We start from the raw sequence: 19427 nt of genomic DNA on the forward strand, positions 1-19427 counted from the left end.
TGCTCTGGGTGTCCTTTGGGAGGGTGGGGGTGGTTGGCAGAGAATTAACGCCGGGCGAGCTGTGAAAACACCGCAGCTGCATCTGGGGAGCTGTGTGTGCGTGCGTGAGACAGAGAGAGAACTCGACGTGATTACTTCAGAATTTATTTAAGGGCTGGTGGAAACCACTGCAGCAGCTTCCAGGGGAAACCCTAGTCCTGGAAAGGGGAGCGAAAACGTGTCTTCCGACCCCGCAACCTCACGTTCTGCTTTTGTACTAAGATGAGTGACCCTAAGACGCTCACGCCTTGCAAGGAAGAGGCTTTTTTTTTTTACTATCGTCCTAAAAATTTTAAACACACCAAACGGAGCCCAACGCCCAACAGATTTCGGTCCTTGCTTTGAGTATTCAGATCTCTAGCAAATTGATTACACGAGATCCCTGATTCCAGAAGATCCGCTGTGAGCTAGAATAAATCTCAGATAAGATCATCGAGAATTCATGCCGTTCTGATCAGATCACCTTCTGGAGAGAAATCATGCTCGCTGCGATAGCAGCCTGTAAAAGCGATAAGCGAGGAAAGGAAACATAAAATACGAAATGAGTTCGTGATATAATAATCTCTCTGCACTGGGATATTACTGCATCGCCCCTCGTTGGGAATAAGTTCCCCAGGTTGTGCCTTTCCACATCTGCAACTCGGAAGAAATGAATGATTCTTAATCAAGTAGCTGACTTGTATGTCCGCCCCTGTTCCCACACCGCGCACGTGAATTATGGCACACACAAAAATCTCCGTGAGTGTAACTTGGCTTCACGGGGTTGTTGTTGTTTTTTAAGTCTGCTCAAACTGTTCCAGTTAAGAGTCGTGTCCAGAGTGAACGTAGGCTGGGGGGAAAATGGACCATTCCAGCTGTCACTCTGCGAAGTTTAATTCCAAGGAAAGCAAAATCCCCCTTTCGCACGCCCCCTCCCTTCTTAATCCCCGCTTTTCCTGGGCTGGAAAAGGGGCTGCTGGGGCTTTAAGAAGCGTCTCCTCCCCTGCCCTCCTCTTAACAATGGTCTCATCCGAGCGCTGCTCCTCAAAGCAAAAATTGTAATATGCCATATTTCTCATGGACGTTTTCCCCTTTCGGCTGCTCAGGAGAAAATGCTGAGGTGCTGCCGCACGGTTCCTGACGCGGACCGCGGAGGGCTTCTGGGGCCTTCTCCGCGGAGCATCGGCAGCAGCAGTCTCGCACCGGAGGCGAGTTGAGCAGCGCCCGGCGGACCTGGTGCGTGCGTGAGAGCGGGAGAGCGCGCGCCCCCATTCGGGAGAGGCTACGGTCTGGACTGGTTCACTGGAGACGCCGCCAGCAGATCAGGCATTAGGTACGGAAGCTACCTGCCTTTCCTTAGCGCGCGCGTCTGCCCGCCTCTGGAGACCCAGCTGGCAAACGCCGAAGTGGCTGCTTGTCAGGAGGGGGGAGGCTCCTTGCCGAGGTTTATTTCCATCCTGGGTGGAATATTAGGAAGTCAACTGATGAGATACTGCTGGAGGCAGTGCCGGAGGAGTCACCGGCAGCCTTAGTTGGTGCCATGCTGCCAGCGGCACCTTAGCAGGGAGCGGAGGTAGGGCTGAAGGGGGCTCTGCTCTTCTTCTTCTTTTATTGCACGAGGTGATCTCATAACTCAGTGCAAGAGCTGCGGTGGTGAAGCAGTTAACTAGGAGGAGGACGGTTGTGCATGCAGGGCGAGTCAGACAATGGCAAGGATTTTCCCTCCTGCAACTGCTCGCTGTGCGTGAAGTGAGGTGTAGCTGACAGCATCTGTAAAGACGGGAGGGAGAGAAGCGGAGGAGTAAAGGACGGGGAGTTTCAAGCCCGGCGTCGCTTGTGGGCTGCTGTCAAGAGGAGGGACACCGTCGTTGAAGCACGAGATGGGAAGGGCCAGCTTTCGCCGCTGATGTCACAGCAGGCAGGGCGTAAGGGCGGGAGTGGGGGCAGGCGGAGGAAGAGATGGGGGCCATAGGGACAAAGTAGCTGGCGGCGAGGACTTCTCTCCACTAAAGGCAGAATTTTATTCAAGGCACAGAGGAATCGAGAGCTCCAAGTCAAGGGTCTTTAGATGGAAAAGTGACGTCAGTACTACTACTGCTAGTACATAATAATAGTACTTTGGTGAGCCCTGCTCCTTTGCAACTGGAATTCTTCAAGGTGAACTCTGGCTGAACGGAAGAAGAGCCATTGTCAAGCTTCTAGGCGTTATGAACTGTTCTGTCCACCTGAGGGAAAGGAAATCACCTGGATCAGCAATATAGCAGGGCACAAACGTAACTGACCCTAGAGCAGAATGAATATTTCTCTTTCCCGCTCCCAGGTTTTATACTGGGAGGTGTTTGATATTGAGAGCTGGAGGGAATAGGGTGGGTGGGGTCAGATGGAATGGAAGAGCTGATTCGGTTTGCTTTGCTGAGAAGTTTTCACCTGTAGGACCAGAATAAATGTAGTGTAGAATAGGGAGGTTTGATGTAGGTGCTTTTTCAGCCACTGGAAAATACAGAATAGCAGGCCGTCCTTTAATGGTGCTCTTCTGGAGATAAGGTGAGAAAGAGTTTTCTGTGATTGTATCCTTAAAGTAATCTTGAAGTATAGAAATGGCTTGGTTTCCTGTTCATTCAGTGCATCTGCAGTTCTAAATTTGGTAACTTAACTTGATGTCTTCTACACAGACTATGGATGGTGGAGATCATAGATAATGTTCATAATGTTGTGGGCTCTTTTTTGGGAGGACATGTTTTATTAAACTGTTGATTAAAATAATTTATGGTAACAACAATGTTCTTACCACACATTTTCAGTTGATATGACTAATATTGGGGATGCTGTATACATTATGATCAGTGATGGCACCTGTGCTATTCATGAAGAGAATTTTCAGCGCAATACTTGGCATTTCCACTTCTTAAAAATACTCCCAAATTGCACATCTGAACAGTCTTCACCTGAGGCCCTGGGAAATTGTTGTCAATCAGGGGAGATGGGATAGGACTTTATCATTGTTCCAAAATGACTTGATTATCCAAACCAGTCAGAGACATCTATTTGATGCTTTAAAAGATTACACATTCCAGTTTTATGTTCACATGTCAAAATTAAAGTTCCAATGTAGTTCTTCTGTAGAAATATAATTGTCTCCAGAAAACTATATCATTTTGTATGATTTCAAATTGTATGAGAATTAGAAGTTTTTGTGAAAAAAGATTTCACTTCTGCTGTCTGAAAGGAATTAATTTGAATTTAGCCAAAACAGAACCAACATTTATGGCCCAATTCTAGGTATGTTTACTTGGAACTTAGTTTCATTGATTTTAATGGGTATATCCATGCAAGTATTCATAGCACTGGTACTTTGAATTTTAATCAAGAGCAGGTTCTTTCTACACTGAAATGCTAAAATATTAGTTTTATGACCTCAAAAGGCATATTTTATGTATGGAATGGGAGTTTGGTCCAACAAGATTATTCAGGCTAGAATTAGATTCTTATGAAAAATCCTGAATTGTTGAAGGTGCTCTATTGTAATCATAGTTTAGTGATGAAACTACTACAGACATCAAGTCACATGGAATCTTGGACCAGATTCACACATGAAGGAGAATGAGTGTGAATGAAATGGCAGAACCCTGTGGAAATAGAATAAACTGTACCACTTTAGGCTGCAAGATGATAGCTTCCAGCTTTGAATGTTCCTTCATATACATAAAAACCCTTAAGGAAAATGAAAAACTGACTCAACAGAGAAATGTTCTCTTTGTTTACTGTGTGGTTTTCTACTTGGAGGGAATTTTTACCATAGGGGAACGTTCAAAAATGCAATCATGTGTCTGTGGACTATTCTACCACCTCTCATTTCTACCACCTCATCTCTCTGTATATGTGAATCATGCCTATGATTTTGGATGGCTTACCTTGCAGTTTTCTAGGAGACAATACAATCCTATTGTTTTTATTTTTGAATTAAAGAGTAATGGATTTAGCTAAAATGATTTTGGGCCAGTCATTGTAGAACACAGCACTTTATCACCTCTGTCCATTGTACTTCAGAAGTTGTGATGTGGTAAGGGCATTTTGCAATCAGTGGTTTTGTTATATTTGGCATGAGTGTTAATCAATTATCTCATCATCATCTGCTAATGAATGCAAGACTCAGCACTAAGTAAAATACCATTATGTCTCAGAACACTTCTGCTGCAGAAGAAACGAGGCATGTGGTGTATTGTGGGCAACCATATTTTCCATTTCACATTTATTTCTAAAAGTTTAGAAGTTAGCAAGGTGGATTTGATTTAAATCTAATTGATTTAAATCACTAGTTAGTAAAATTTGAGTTAAATCATGTTTTTTTACATAAAGACTTATTCTTGTTGGTATGATCTTAATATTTACAATTCATTTTTAGAATAACTTTTCAGCTTAGTTTTACAACTATATCAAAATTATTGATTATGTTATACTATTAAAATACTCAGATAATTATGAAATTACTAGCAGCAAAACCCATTGTGAGGGAGATGCAATGGACCCTAGGAAAGGGTGGAAGAGGAAGCATCTCCCCTGCAATGGGCTTTAGTGGGGCCCTTGATCCCAGTGCAATGTGTTCCACTTACTCGGTTGTGGATCTGAGGCTTGGGGGTGGAAAAGGTGGAGAGGTGTGTTTTGGGGTGGGGAGGTCAGAAAGGTGAGGGGTTTGGTGGGAGAGGGTGACAAGGTGAGGCTTGGGGTAGGGGGAGGTTTGAAATGTAAGGCTTGGAGAGTTGGGAGGGTTGAAAGGTGTTGAAAGGTGTGGGGGAGGGTTGATAAGCAAGTATTAGAGTGGGGAAGGTTTGGAAGGTTAATATTGGGGTGGGGGAGGATGGCAACTTGAGACTTGAGATAGTGGGAGGGTTGGAAGGTGTAGCTAGGGGGGAGAGTTGACAGTTAGTATTGGTGTGGGAAAGGGTGGCAACGTGGGGCTTGGATGGGGGAAGGTTGAAAGGTAAGGCTTGGGGTGTTGGGAGGATTGGAAAGTGTGGCCTGGTGTGGTGGGAGGGTGGCAAGGTGAGGGTTGGAGTGCGTGGAGCGTTGGAAGCTGTGGGTAGGGATGGGGAAGGTTTGGAGGGTGTGGCTTGAGATGGGGATGGCAGGATGAGTATTGGGGTGAGAGAGGGTGTAAAAGTGTGGTTTGGGATGGAGGAGGGTAAGAAGGTGAGGTTTGGGTGGAGGGAGGGTTGGAAGGTATGGGTTAGGGTGGGGGATGGTGGAATTTGGATGGTTGGGGTAGGGGGAGGCAGGAGGGCTTTGCTGGCCTGCGGAGCAGAGGTTCTGCCAGCCCAGCCTGGGTGTTGGGAAGGGGAGGTTTGAGATCTTTGCCAAGTCTGCAGAGCAGCGGCCTGGCCTGGATGCTTGGGGTGTGGTGGGGGAGATGAGAGGGCTTTGCCAGGTCTACAGAGCAGCTCCTCCATGAGCCTAGCAATGGTCAATGGGTGTGCAGGACTCACAGGGCTTGGGTGGGTCTGCATCCTTCAAGGTAATTGGCTAAGGGTTCATCGTTGGATGTTCGAACCTTTAGCCAATTACAAGGTGAACTATTTCCAATTTAATAAGTTAATCATATTTGGACAACTTTTTTGCTGTACTTTCATAGCACTTCTCATGATGTTTCATTTGAACCACCACTGTTGCAGTCTTTGCATTTTGCACACATGTGTACTGTAACGACCCAAAGGACCCCCAGAATATTATTTATATATATTTCTGCTTTAAAATCATATTGGCAAAAGCCAGTTGCCAAAAGCACTCCTATGGGTGTAGGTAGCAGCATGTCCAAAGGTCACAGGTCTGCTTTACAAAATCTAATCAATGGATGAGTTACCCCAGCATAACCTGGAGGTCTCATTTGAGTAACTAGAATGCTTGATTACCTCACCTTGCAAAGATACTGTTAAAGGCAAAGAATATGGAAAGCCAACTTGCTATCAGATTCTGCATTTCCCTATCTCTTCTGGAAACCAAGTTAGCAACAAAGGGTTGCTTCTTTGCATTTCCTTCCCTTTGTCATGTCTCTCCTGAAACCACTTAACCTTATCCTGATCTAAATGTCTCAGCTAAATCTGAATATCCTGGGCAGTAACTCTCAAGAGTTAATCTGCATGGAAGTCTTTCAGCATTTCCTCGTTTAGCTTAACAAAGCAATTTTGGTCCCATTGTCACGGGCTTAGCAGTAGATGAGCTGACTAATTGCCTCAGCACCCCCAGACCCAGCACAGATGTGAAACGTAGTGTGATTGGTTCCTTTCCCATCAAGGAACGACCCACCTTATAAAAGTTCAGTTTACCTGCAACATATTGCTCATTGCCACATGTTCTCTTGCTGTGGTGTTGAGACATGGATTCGTCCTTCATTGGGTTTCTGTGCTGGCATGGAATCCCTGCCTTCTACTTCTACTCTTCTAAGAATCATTAGGTAATGTATTACCCCACAAAAAAACCCTTCCATTTCTATCATCCAATCTATCTTTAAAACCTTTTTTATATCTTAGGAACTTGAATGTATGTGCTCTTATGTCTCACTGTGTGTTTGTATTTTTAAACAAATTTATATAAAACTTTTAAACTCAATTTGGACTCTTGCTTCTCTGTGGAATATCCATTGCTAGAATTCCTTCTCCATATTACACAGTCTAAAAGATCCCCTCTTGGCCCCTCTCGCTGCCAACGTGAGCGTTCATTCCCCTTTGCTACTTTTAAAAATCCTTTGTGTGCTGTTACACTTTTTAGCAGCTGGTGGAGAATCCCTTTAATAAAATCCTTACCCCTGTTAAGGCTGTAACAGTTTCTTACCCATAGGTAGAGGAATTTCTTTCAAAATGTTCCCTAATTAGGAATATTCCCAAAGCCTGCTGCCATTATAGATTTTCTTCTCAGAGAGATAAATATGATAAACCTCATGCTATACACATGAAATATTTCACTTTCATTTTTACTGTTTGTTTTTCTCTCCTCACACTTGATTTCCAGTGTAGACCTGTTCCACCCCAAACAATCTTCTGTTTGTTGACCTTCTTAAAATGTTCCTCTTAAAGGGGTAAGGATTTGATTCTGTGTAAGTAGGTTTGCAAAGGAACAATATGGGATTAAGGCGTTTCTCTCAACTCTGTTTATTTTATAGCAGTTTTCCTGTGAAGAAGAATCATGTTGTCTCTGCAGAAATAAATACACCATTTTGAGAACTGCAAAACCAAGCATGTGTGATAATACCTTCTAGTTGGGAAAAAACAGCCCAAAATAACCTTACAGAAACCTCTGGAAGAGCATGACATTGTGAATGGATTAATGGAATTAGTTCACCAAAAATTAAATATTGCACAACTACACAACCTCATGCTACGTAATTAAAACCTTATTTCACAATAAATAACTTTGGACTATAATGTATCTTAAACAGAAAACTATCTTTAGATAGTTTTTTTCCCTTAGGAAGCATTTTATTTTTTAAAAAATCAGTTTTAAAAATCAAATTTGCAGGGAAAAAAAGATTTTAGTTACCTGGGAAGTTAGACCATTAAACATATTTAATATTAATATCCCATTAGATAATTTTTCCAGAAAGATATTCCTACACTGAAAAAATCTTGAAAGAAGTGTTTGAAATCTCTCATTTTAATAAACCATAGTCAGGTGTGACTATCTCAAATTACAGAACTGATTTAAATTTGCAAAATATAATCCATTTGCTAAACTCCCATTCACTTTAATGGAGTGAGAGTATACTATAGCTTAAATTATTCTTTGTGTTCAGTTGTTATTACATCTGTTGTATATTCTTTATTTAAAGGTGGCTTTTCAAGAAACCCCACAGTTCTGGTTCATTCATAATTTTTCTCCTTATTTTTGCTGTCCCTTTCCTTAAGTAATAAATTGCTGTGTTTGTTTCCTTTCTGCGTAGAGAGGAAAAAGAAGAAAAAATAAACTAATTTTCCCGTAGTTGGTTTTTTGATGTCATTTTTTTAAAAGTTCAGTATGAACTTTTTTTCATACTTCATTGAATTTGGATTCTAGTTGGCTAATAGTCTGACACTTTAAAAAAGAATAGCAGTGTTGTATGTGAAGCACATTTATTTATTTCCTTTTTATTCCAACTTTTTTTTCAGGATATTTTTGTGTGTGTGGCAGGGGGAGTGTATTACACAACAGTACTGAAAGATGTTGGATAATAGAGAGTAACTGCCCTGTATGGCTGAAAGGACATTTGAATTTGGGCCTCTTTCGTCATAGGTCAGCACTGTAGCTGCATGCATGCTAGCAGCATCACTTGGCTCAAAGATGATGGTAGGGAAAATGTTAGGTGTACATCTACACTTCCTTTCAGTGGTTGATATTTCAACCACTACCTCTTATCCCATCCCAACTACACCTAAATATCTGAATATAGCTCTAACCTTAAATGATCTATTCCTCATATCTGTAATGTATACAATTTTGAACTCTTCCAGTAGGATGACTACCACTGAGAATGCTCTCTTTATCTTTATGCTTATGCCAGTTTGCTGGCAACAGAACCCAGACAGCTGTGATGCAAACATATGAACAACATTACATGAGTAACAGATGTAGCCGCAATAATAATCTCCTTTACATAACTGCCGATTGTGACACTGGTCACAGGCAATTCTACAGGTAGCAGTGTATGGCTATTTAGCCGTTCCTGCCCACACCATATGGTCAAGAAGAGTCCTAGAAACATGGAAGAACAGTCATTGCCCCTGTTGACTGTCAATCTTGATTCAATGCATTTTCTGTGTCTACCTTCCCCTTTCTGTCAGTGCTGCATAGCTTCAGTGCAACTTACATGTATAGGCAGCTTATATCAGTGATGTCTATAGTAGGTAACAGTTTACTTACACACCTCTTTCCATCTTCCAAGGGAAATTCTAGAGAAATGTGGCTTTATTAACCTTGGCATCTTTCATGCAATGCATGGATCCCTGAACTGTTAGGCAAGTTGTCCAGCTTGGTTAAGCCACAAGGGTGAACTTTGACTCAGTGGCAGAACATAGGCATGCTAGAAATCCCACATAACATGGCTAATCAGAGTAATTGTCTTATATATACAACATCTTAAAACAATCTCTTCCTCCTTCAGTATGGGCAGATTGCCAGTTATGGCTGAGATGTTGCATGCCATTTGTTTCTTCACAGTTGTAACAACAGCATTTTCTGGCTTATCCCATGAAGAGAATTAGGGTGAGTGGGAGTGTACTGAAATTCTATTCAATCTATTTTTCATAGCTCAGTAACATGAATATTGTCCCCTTCTAGTATGTTAAGGTGTGTTCTAAGCAGAAATTGTGATAAGTTAAACACTCTGCGTTAGTTGTAATAAATTTGAACAGGCTTATATATGTGGTGCAGTTGGTTTTACCTGTTGCAGACCTCTCTTGGTGACTACCAGGCATAGGGTCAGGCATTGTCCCTATTTCTATGCCGGCATTGCTTAAGATTCAGTTCCATTTTAGAACTGTGCAGTTCTGACTAGAAGTTTGTGCAGATCCAAATCAGTAGTCAAGGGATATGAGTAGGAAAGTTTGTTTTTATGGTATTGTCACTTAGGCTCCTTACACACATGCAGAATTTTGCACTTTCAATCTACGTTCACAATTGTTTGCAAGTGATTTTTGCTATTCCACACAGCTGCAAAGTGCATTTAAAGTGGATTATTTTGCATGTGCAGAAGGGGCCTCGGAGTGTTCAGACTAGGATCTGGGAAATACACTTGCAGATTCCCATTCTTCCATGAGACACCTTGTGTTAACCATGCCCAGGTTCACCAATCTCTATAATGTGGAGAAGGGAAAATCATTTCCTTGGAGAACACTATGAACTCCTTTTTAAAAGGTGGGATAAAATGCTCCAGATACATGCAGTACCTGTCTTTTGGTCTAGTGTTACTATAATCTTCAAAATATCTTGGCCTTCTTTTTAGCTTGAGTTCCTGCCAAACTTATCTTCAGAGCATGATTCTAATCATTCAGTAGTGTGCAAGGAAATCCACTTTTTAGATAACAGCAGGTGCACTTATCTATCTGAAAAATTCCTACAGAAGTTAATGCATCTAATAGTTTGGGAAAGGATTTAAGAACAGAATATTTGCTATACTAGTTTGACAAACAACTCAGGGTTTGAATGGCTGTAAGTACTAAATATATGTTAGTTTTCTGTGTTATGAAGAGTTGGAGAACAGCCTTAACAGTTAAGAGATTATTTGATGGGGATGCCTATGTATTGCTTGGGAGAGACACCAGCAGACATACTTGATGAACTTTTGTAATATTTTGCTTGATATTAAATCCAGCATTTTTCAATTGATATATACATGTAGCCACCAGTAATCAGTTGTATATTAGTGTACTGATCTAAATAATTTTTAAGAGAGGGTGGATGTTCACAGCAATGTGCACAAGATCCATAGCTCTCTACATTGTTTCTTTAAATAGCAGTTTTCAAATAAGATAGGCATACCCATTCTTCCAATTTTCATTGCAAAAAGTTCAAGTAAATATGTTACCATTGGGTGAGTGAAGCTTTACACAGTAGGACAGACAGATGTATCAGATATCTAATAGTTCTTAATTTTGCTTCTTATTTATTGATCTTTTTCCATTTAACATTCAAAGACTTACAGCCCAATCCTGACTGGGTTGGCAGACGAGGATGGCATTGCTGCACCACTGCCCCCCTTCAAAGGGCTTTCCTGTGGTGCAGATTGCCCAAAAATTCAAAACAAAAAATCTAATCCAGATTCCCCCTTAGGGGAAAGTGAAGATACACCACGGAAAATGTGGTGTATCTTGGAGGCCAGCTCCACTGGCACAAGGGGACAGGATGGGCAATAGCTGAAGCCATCTCTAGTCTAATATTTTATGTATTTTAATTAACTTATATATATGATGTTTTAAATTTTTATTTTGTTGGAAACTGCCCTGAGCCTTCGGGGAGGGCGGTATACAAATACAATAAATAAATAAATAAATAAATAAATAAATAAATGGAAGCCGACTAAGGTTGGCTCCACTCCCTGCCCCACCCCTGGAATACCCATGGTGATGCTAGTGGGCCTGGACGCGAGCAGAGGATTCCAGGTTGGGTTTGACAGAGCCATGCAGTGTCTGCCCGTCTGAGTAAGTGACCCCCTGCCAGCACATATGTCCCTTACACCAATGGGATGGGCACTCATGCCAGCACAGGGGTGCACTGGCTCCAGAGGGGGACTCGGTGTGTCCTCAGACTGGGCTGCCCATAAGATGGTGATTATTTTAGTAAAAATCTGAAATATGCTGGTTCTGTTCATTTCCATAGTTTCTAATATTTTTACACTGTTCTTAAACAATATATATATTGACTATACTATTTATTGAAAAATAACCAACAACATTATTGGTTTCATGTACTGGGCTGCGAAATCACCTTGTGTTTCCCAGTAGTAGAAATCTTAAAGAGGTTATCATGATTGTGACATTAATCGCTTTTCTAAAAGCTACCCTTAGGCTAGGCTGGAACAATCTTTGAACAGATTAACTTTGTAGAAATTCTGTCTTCCTGTAACCTAATTTGAGAAAGAAATGGTATATAAGGCAATTAATAAGAAACTCTTAATTCTTATTGGAAGAAGTCTCCTATGGGAAGGGCTGACTCTGTCATAGATGAGCTGCTGAGAATAGTGGCTACATTCAGATGTCATGACAAACCTCTAGATTTATTTACTGGTTTGCTGTGTTTGCATGCTCTCTCCTTCGTGTATAGGAAGTGATCCAAAACTTTTCTGTCCTGGGAAGCCTTCAAACTCCAGTTTCTCAAAATGTCCAAATGCAAGCCTGGGGTAAATTGCAGTTTTCCTTTCCACAGCTCAGGATTCTAGAGTGTATGACAGAGTATTCCAGATTGCGTGGAAGCAACAATTATCAATTTGTCCATGCAGAGCATTTACACATCATAAAATCTGGCGAGTTTTAATGGTTTTCCAGACTAGGAAACTTTTATTTGTACTTTGTGTGCTGGGGGAGGGAAGAGGAAGTATGTGAGCCTGGCACCCAAGCTGGGTTTTTGCCAGTTGTGAATAAGCAGGTATTTGTTCTGATGTCTGAATGTGGCTGAAGACAGAAACAACATTCTTGGATTTCCTGCAGGTTAGACCCTGATTTAGAAACTGATGGTAAGAGCTATCCTTGGCAATTAATAGTATCTATGGATGTCAGTATAAATAAGCAGAAGACTAAATGCATGAAACAGAGTGGTGGGTGGGTAAAGGCAGGTAAAAGAAAATAACTAAAAAAGGAAATCTTTGCCCTGATTGTGAAGGATACTGTCTGTGTCAATTTGCTGATGAGACTTTAAATGTAAATGTAACCTCTTTATCTGTGGGTTCTGTGGGGCAGAACTTGGAATTAGTTTGCAACAACAAATTTTAAAAACAAAATAGTTTACTTTCTTAACATATAACATCAACATTTAACATCACACTTCAAGGTCCTGTTCAGGTTGCATTTTCAAGTCCTTATATTTACAGTCTACTGATACTGCCAAGTCCAATTCTTCTTTGCAAGTGGGTTGACTCCTGAAGACTCCAAGGGCTTGATGAACAGGATTCAACATGATGAAGGTTTCCAGGAGAACTCTCACCCATTACAAACATAAAAAACCCTGAAACAATAAACTCCAACATTTACAACATAACACAAATAAACAACTATCTTCCCACTAGAATAGAATAGAATCGAATCTTTATTGGCCAAGTGTGATTGGACACACAAGGAATTTGTCTCCGGTGCATATGTTCTCAGTGTACATAAAAGAAAAATACATTTGTCAAGAATCATAAGGTACAACACTTAATGATTGTCATATAGGTCTAGTAAGCAATCAGGAAACAATCAATAGTAATGAAAACATAAAATGTAAAATCATAAAATAAAATAAAATGTCAGCACAGGCTATAGTCATACAGTCATAAGTGGGAGGAGATGGGTAATAGGAATGATGAAAAAAGTAGTGCAGTAATTATATAATAAAATATAATAAATAGTTTGACATTATCGAGGGAATTATTTGTTTAACAGAGTGATGGCATTCGGGAAAAAACTGTTCTTATGTCTAGTTGTCTTGGTGTGCAGTGCTCTGTAGCGACGTTTAGAGGGTAAGAGTTGAAACAGTTTATGTCCAGGATGCGAGGGTCAGTAAATATTTTCACAGCCCTTTTTTTGACCCGTGCAGTATACAGGTCCTCAATGGAAGGCAGGTTAGCAGCAATTGTTTTTTCTGCAGTTCTGATTATTCTCTGAAGTCTGTGTCGATCTTGTTGGGTTGCAGAACCAAACCACACAGTTATAGAGGTGCAGATGACAGACTCAATGATTCCTCTGTAGAACTGTATCAGCAGCTCCTTGGGCAGTTTGAGCTTCCTGAGTTGGCGCAGAAAGAACATTCTTTGTTGTGCTTTTGATGACATTTTTGATATTAGGTGACCATTTTAGGTCATGAGATATGATGGAGCCTAGAAATTTAAAGGTCTCTACTGTTGATACTGTGTTGTCTAGTATTGTGAGAGGAGGTAGGATGGGAGGGTTTCTCCTGAAATCTACCACCATTTCTACGGTTTTAAGTGTGTTCAGTTCTAGATTGTTCCAGTGGCACCACGAGGCTAGTTGTTCAACCTCCCGTCTGTATGCGGTTTCATCGTTGTCTCGAATGAGACCAATCACTGTTGTATCATCTGCAAATTTTAGTATTTTAACAGATGGATCGTTTGAGATGCAGTCATTGGTATACAGAGAGAAGAGAAGTGGTGAAAGTACACAGCCTTGGGGGCCCCCTGTGCTCATTTTACAGGTGTCTGATGTAATTTTTCCTAGCTTCACCTGCTGTTTCCTATCTGTTAGGAAGCTTGTGATCCACTTACAAATATGCTCAGGTACTGCTAGCTGATTTAGTTTGGTTAGAAGAATGTCCAAGTCTGATAGTCTTGAATGCTGAACTAAAGTCAACAAAGAGGACCCTTGCATAGGTCTTAGACGATTCAAGATGCTGTAGGATATAGTGCAAAGCCATATTAACAGCATCATCTGTCGATCTATTTGCTCGGTATGCAAATTGCAAGGGGTCCAACAGTGGATCCGTGATGGTTTTCAAATGGTACATCACTAGCCTTTCAAAAGTTTTCATAACTACAGATGTTAAAGCAACTGGTCTGTAGTCGTTCAGTTCCTTGATGGAAGGCTTCTTCGGCACTGGGACGATAGTGGAGTGTTTGAAGCAGGAAGGAACATAGCACATCTCTAGTGATTTGTTGAAGATTTGGGTGAAAATGGGGGCCAATTGGACAGCACAGACTTTTAAGCAAGAAGGTGTTATCTTGTCTGGGCCTGGTGCTTTTCCAGGCTTCTGTCTGTGAAATAGATCTTGCACTTCCTTTTCTGAGATCACCAGGGTTGTAAACCCAATGAAATGGGTTCAGTTGTAGGAAGTTTGGCTATTGTTGGTGCATCTGAGATAGAGGTTGTGGAGAAAGGTGACTGTAGATTGTTTTCAAACCTACAGTAGAACACATTTAGGTCGTCTGCCAATTGCTGATTTCTTTCAGCTTGGGAAGGTGGTTTGCTGTAACCGGTGATATTTGAGAGTTTTCCACATGTTTGCTGTTGTTTCGTTTGGTGAAAACTGGATTTTTTTAGCTTTCTCAGAGTAGTTTCTTTTGCTGCTCTGATCTCCTTTCGATTGATAATACATTTCTGGCCTGATTATACAGCATTTTATCACCCTTTCTGTAGGCCTTCTTTAACTTTGGAGACGACGTAACTGCTTCTTAAGTTTAGCTGTGACCCATGGTTTGTTGTTACTATATATACGCAAGTTCCTTGTTGGTATACAAAGATCTTCACAGAAGCTGACATATGATGTTACAGTATCTGTGAGTTCATCCAAATCTGCAGAGGTGTCTTTAAAAATATTCCAGTCTGTACAGTCAAGGCAAGCCTGCAGCTTTGCCTCTTCAGTCCAAGTTCTCACTGATTTAGTTATTGGTTTTGTGGCTTTAAATCTTTGTTTGTAAGCAGGTACAAGGTGAATCATGCAATGATCAGAATGGCCTACAGCTGCTCGTGGTAAAGACCGATAAGCATCTTTCAGTGTTGTATAGCAGTGGTCTAAGATATTCTTGCCTCTGGTGGGACAGTTGACATGCTGAAAGTATTTTGGTAGGTCTTCCCTTAAGTTTGCTTTGTTTAAATCTCCCAAAATAATAACCAGTGAATCGGGGTATTTGGCTTCAGCCTCCATAATCTGACCGGCTAGAGTTCTTAATGCCTTTTTTACAGACGCTTGTGGATGAACATAAACCAAAAAGAACAGAACTGAATTTATCTCTCGAGGGGAATAAAAGGGTTTGCAATTAATAAGTAAGGACTCCAAGTTTTCATCACAGAATTTTTGAATTATTGTTATGTCCTGACACCAGCTTTTGTTGATGTATATACATAATCCTCCTCCTTTTTTCTTCCCTGATAATTCTGCAATCCTGTCTGAACGAAATATCTGAAACCCCGGTATGCACATGCTATTTTCATCAATGCTCTCATTTAGCCAGGTTTCAGTAAAGCATAGGGCAGATGCGTTGTAAAAATCAGAATTGCATCTGTTTAAAAGAAGTATTTCATCTATCTTGTTGGCAAGTGAGCATAAATTGGTAAGAAAGATTGAAGGGAGCGGGGTTTTTTAAATTCCCTTATTCCTTAGTCTATTTAAAATTCCCGCCCTTTTACCTCTTCGTCTCTGCCGCCTGTGCTTGTTTTTGCTGATCTGTTGTTGCCGGGAAATGGCTGCCTCCTGTGCTGAAATTTCCTCCGTGGTTGTAAAGACAGATAGGGGTAAAGTTGCAGAGAGCCACTCCTTAAGGAAACGTTCCCTAATTCTTAGCAGAAGGTCTCTGGAGTATGAAATTCGTTGTAAATTGCAGGAAATAGTAGAAAATGTAGAAGCCATTTGAGAGCATTCCACCGAGGCAGCCCTCATCGGCGCCATCTTGGAAACTAGTTCCCAACAACATTGCAGTTACCTTAACAAGGTGTTAAAGGCTTATACAAACCAAGGTCCGAGTCTGGTAGCCTTGTCTCCTCCAAACTACATGAGCTCTGTAGGCTTCTGCTGCTTTGAGTCTCCATCCCTTTCTGGGTCAACCCATTCTGAGCATGGGGGTTACATAAACAGGCTCAGATCCATTACTTTATATGGAATTACCTAGTACTTTATATGGCTGACAAACAGTTTTTGAATTAGTGGTCAGCTTAAAATGTGAAACCTAAATTTGTTCAATCATGTAGGCTCAATTTATCTGAATGATATACTTATTTTATATATGTTATACTTCAGGTTTTCAATTTTTTTTCATTTTAAGAAATGATGTGCGAAGTGATGCCGACGATCAACGAGGACACCCCCATGAGTCAAAGGGGGTCCCAGAGTAGTGGGTCAGACTCAGATTCTCACTTTGAACAGCTGATGGTGAACATGCTAGATGAAAGAGATCGTCTCCTTGATACACTTCGGGAGACGCAGGAAAGTCTGTCTCTTGCACAGCAACGCCTTCAGGATGTCATCTATGACAGAGATTCCCTTCAGCGACAGCTCAGCTCTGCACTTCCACAGGTATGTTGCATTTAAATGTGTTTGGAACATTAATGCCTAAAAAGTACATATAGTTGACAATATGATCTGTAATGATACATCTTGCAACCTGCAAGTGTATCTGTTTTGCACTTAAGTATTTCTTTTTCATTTCAGTAGCACTGCATATGCGTCTCTGTGCATTCTCTAAGTATTGGGATTATTTAGGAAGTCTTTGTCAATGAGACACATGTACCTGTGTTCTGCAAATAATGATGCATGGGAAGAAAAAAAACACAATTGGTCAGTTGTTCCCTAAACTAAGACAAGGCATGGTTTTGTATTAACAATATCAAGTACAAGATAGATGCAATGAAGTAAAGGATCCTATGCCTATAACAGATATGTAAATTTCAGAGCATTCCGTTGTTTTAACTCTTTTGTGATATTCTTATATGTACCTTTCTTATTTTTTTTCTTATATGTACCTACTAAATATTCTTCCTTATATGTACCTACTAAAAGAATGGTATCCTGTCCATCTTGTGCCATCATTCTTCCAAAATTAGGTATTTGTGCAATCCAGTGATTCTCCTCCATTAAACAATTGGAAGAAATTCTTCAGTTAGGAGAAGTGAACCATTACATTCTGTGCATTATGCCTTTTAAATTTACTAATCACATTGTTAAATCATGTCAGAGTGCTGATATAACTGAAAGAGTTTTTTCCAGATACATCAGTGTTGTGATCCCCCCCCACCCACCATCGCTTTCCACTTTCACCCAAACAAGATATGGTGATATCCTTGGGAATAGAGCACACAATTTATTGAGCCAAGTTTTGTAGATGAGATGTGGCTTAACAATTTTGCAGGTTGCAAACCAGAGCGTGAGAGTACTTTCCTCTGTAGCAAGTGTCTTTCAACTTCACCTGGTTTAAAAACAGAAGCTGGTGTTGTGCCATGTAAAGACATTTTTTATATTTGACAGGTAATATTTCTAAAAGGGCTTCAAAATGATGCAGATTAAATTCATTCATGGTAAATATGAAGATGATGCTGTGGTGTTTGCAAGCACTTAGTTTAATAAAAAGCATCGATTATTTTGGCTCCCTAGTGAAAGTACTTTCATGTGTGAATGGAAAACTTGAAAGACAGATTAATTTAGAGAACTTTTAAATAAGAGCAGAGAGGTCTTCAATTATGCAGTGACTAAGGCCATTTTCGCACAGGCAGAAGAAGCAGTTATGCTGGTGGAGCCTTGGGACTGCTCGCATGGTCCAGTACAGGTGGTCCCAAAGCCACCACGGGCCACAGGGGTGGCTCTGCACAGAGCCATCTCCGGTTTGTTTTGTTTACCTACCTTTTCTCCCTGCGAAACTCTGGATAGAGGAAGGGACACGCCCGGGGGTCGGAGGGCAGCGTGAGCATGTCCTTCCTACCCTCTGGAGGTTTGCAGGGAGAAAAGGTAGGTAAACAAAACAAACCAGAAGTTCCTAAAAGCAGCGCCCTCACGCTTCAAACGGTGCTGGTGGGAAGACGCCACTTTCCAAAAGACTCACTCAAGAAAGCAGCATTTTCCCACCATTTTTTGAGGGGAGCGGCAGCCATGCGAACAGTGCCGTCAGGGACGTGTTTTACTGTCCCTGATGCACTGTTGTTGGTCCATGTGGAAATGGTCTAAGGCAGTGGTGGCGAACCTTTGGCACTCCAGATGTTATGGACTACAATTCCCATCAGCCCTTGCCAGAATGGCCAATTGAGCATGCTAGAAGGGGCTGATGGGAATTGTAGTCCATAACATCTGGAGTGCCAAAGGTTCGCCACCACGGGTCTAAGGTATCATTAGATGGTAAGTAAAGATTCTAATGGAACGTAGGGAGAACAATTTAGAGAAATCATATCAGCCTACAATTTAAATAGTTTAAAAACTATAATCCAATGTTAAAATTCCTAAAACAGATGGTGATATCAAGACTATTGGAGTATTGATTGCAATTAGGGAAGGGGAGGGGGAAAAGGGGAGGCAAGATTATTATAGAGGTCTATTTCAGATCTTACCTTTGCTTCAACCATAGGCTTACAGCTCCATCTTGCAAGTCCTACAGGACTGCATTAGGTCCTGTAGGGCCCTGGAAACAAAGCAAACCAGGCCGGGGCCAGGGCTGAGAATGTCCTAGCCCTGGTTGCAGTAGTCCAATCTAGAGGTGACTAATGTGTGGATCACTGTGACCAGGTTAATGTGGGACAGGCGCCTCTCGCTGCATTTATATTGGCGGCAGGGGGTGGGTCCAAAAACCCAAACTCTTTCACACAGCAGCCATCCAGGACTTCTACAATTTCCCCCAAATCTCCAGAGCAAAGCAATTTTGAGAAAAATTGGAGCAAAGCTGGGAGGTGCACAAATGCATCACAGTGCTGAGAGAAATCAGAAAAAGCTTGCTCCCTGACAGCATTGAACCAGCGTCTGATGATCTGTGTGGAAATGGCCATGGTCTCAGTAATTCTTATAATGACCAGTTGTAATCCATAAAGGAGTGGGGGAGCACTGAGTTTGTGAGTTTGTGATGAAACTGAAACTTTTGGACACTCTCTTTACCAGTAGCTGCACCTGATACTAAATGTTCCCATGTTCCCATGTCCCATACTTTATGGTGTAAGTCATTTTTGTGTTTTCTTTTTAAAGTTTCTGGCAATTATTTGGCTGATTTTTACTGAAGTCAGTTGGGGGTTTCCGTACCAAATTCCTCAGGGCAGAAGTGCATTTCCAAATTTTAA

At 41.3% G+C, this 19427-nt stretch overlaps 1 protein-coding gene across 7 annotated transcripts in view; it reads left to right on the forward strand.

Moving 5' to 3' along the window:
• The first annotated feature begins 1070 nt into the window (after positions 1-1070).
• Positions 1071-19427, forward strand: part of PPFIA2 (PTPRF interacting protein alpha 2) — a 320885-nt gene continuing 302528 nt past the window's right edge. For 3 of the 7 annotated variants that reach the window (XM_048502302.1, XM_048502308.1, XM_048502311.1), the window contains exons 1-2: positions 1071-1351; positions 16442-16692. In XM_048502302.1, coding sequence (XP_048358259.1) covers positions 16444-16692 — 249 coding nt within the window. In that variant the 5' untranslated portion in view covers positions 1071-1351; positions 16442-16443. Of the gene's footprint in view, positions 1352-2416; positions 2563-16441; positions 16693-19427 lie in introns of those variants that run through there. The other 4 variants (XM_048502306.1, XM_048502304.1, XM_048502307.1 and 1 more) reach the window with 2 other exon arrangements.

Source organism: Sphaerodactylus townsendi, linkage group LG06, assembly GCF_021028975.2.
Source record: "Sphaerodactylus townsendi isolate TG3544 linkage group LG06, MPM_Stown_v2.3, whole genome shotgun sequence".
Classification (NCBI taxonomy): domain Eukaryota; kingdom Metazoa; phylum Chordata; class Lepidosauria; order Squamata; family Sphaerodactylidae; genus Sphaerodactylus; species Sphaerodactylus townsendi.